At 38.2% G+C, this 1,092-nt stretch overlaps 1 protein-coding gene across 1 annotated transcript; it reads left to right on the top strand.

Moving 5' to 3' along the window:
• Positions 1-72: 72 nt before the first annotated feature.
• LOAG_15914 (hypothetical protein) lies at positions 73-510 on the top strand (the record flags this gene model as incomplete). Its single annotated transcript, XM_003151402.2, has 1 exon — positions 73-510. A coding segment is annotated over one exon (438 nt), but the record flags the coding sequence as incomplete, so codon positions are not given.
• Positions 511-1,092: the final 582 nt, after the last annotated feature.

Below are 1,092 nucleotides of genomic sequence, written 5' to 3'. Positions count from 1 at the left end.
TCAGCTTTTGCTAACATTACTTTCCATCCAATCACAAAACCATCTATCTTGTCACCCACAGCATTTTCACTAATGCTTTTTTCTCCATCGGTTTTCGGCGCTCTTCTATTGAGTCCAGGTGTATTCCTTCCTACTCTCTTGTCTCCAGCTCTCTTGAGTCCGGCAATTTTATCACCATTTGCACTTTCTCCTATTGTCCTTTCCCCGTTGGTTGTCAGTCCTGGAATTCTAAGTCCTGCTGCACTGGCACCGTCCATCTTATCGCCCAATGCGTTATCACCAGGTATTGTATCACCATCTGTACTTTCACCAGCTATTATGAGCCCATTTGTTTTAAATCCTTCTATCTTCTCACCATCGATCCTTACTGCTCTAATCGCGAGCCCATTTGCCTTGTCGCCCTCTTTTTTCTCGCCATCTTACATCACTGCAGTGATCTTTTCACCTTACGCATTCTCGCCGCTCTTTAATTCAACCGGTAACTTAGTCACTTTACTATTTTCACCCAGTGTAGGTAGTTGAACGTATTTCCAGTTACTTCGAATGTTCGGATGTTTGTCACTTCCTCAGCACAATTTTTTAAAATTAATTTAAAAAAGAACATCAATCCTTAAGTCTTCGTTATTTTGTTTCAAAATATTTGTTTCTGCCATAAACTATTATAATGTACTGCTCTTGTCGATGGGATCTACTTAATGGAACGACAGTCGATCTTCTGATAATTTATTGTTTTAGTTTTTTTTAGGTCAAGACAAAGAGTCATGTGGCCATTAAAAGCCGCAGAGGTAAGAAAGAAACGGAGCTTAATCATGAGGAGAAGGTTCAGAATGTCTTGCATTTTGAACTCCCTTCAAATTAAATGCAGAATTAATGATGGTTCATCAATCCCATCAATCGTTTAACATTGCTCGCAAAATTATAATTAAATTGTTCCGCAGATCTTTTCCACGAATATGAGGGAAATGAAGTACTGAAAAGGGACTGTTATTAAAAACTGTTACATTTCCTGGTTTCACAAAGTATTTTCACTTAATTTTGGATAAGCCAGCGTTAATTCGCTCACGTCGATGGAATTAAAAAAGATATAAATAG

Source organism: Loa loa (genome assembly GCF_000183805.2).
Source record: "Loa loa unplaced genomic scaffold supercont3.3165, whole genome shotgun sequence".
NCBI classification, from domain to species: domain Eukaryota; kingdom Metazoa; phylum Nematoda; class Chromadorea; order Rhabditida; family Onchocercidae; genus Loa; species Loa loa.
This window is presented reverse-complemented; position numbering and strand designations above follow the sequence as displayed.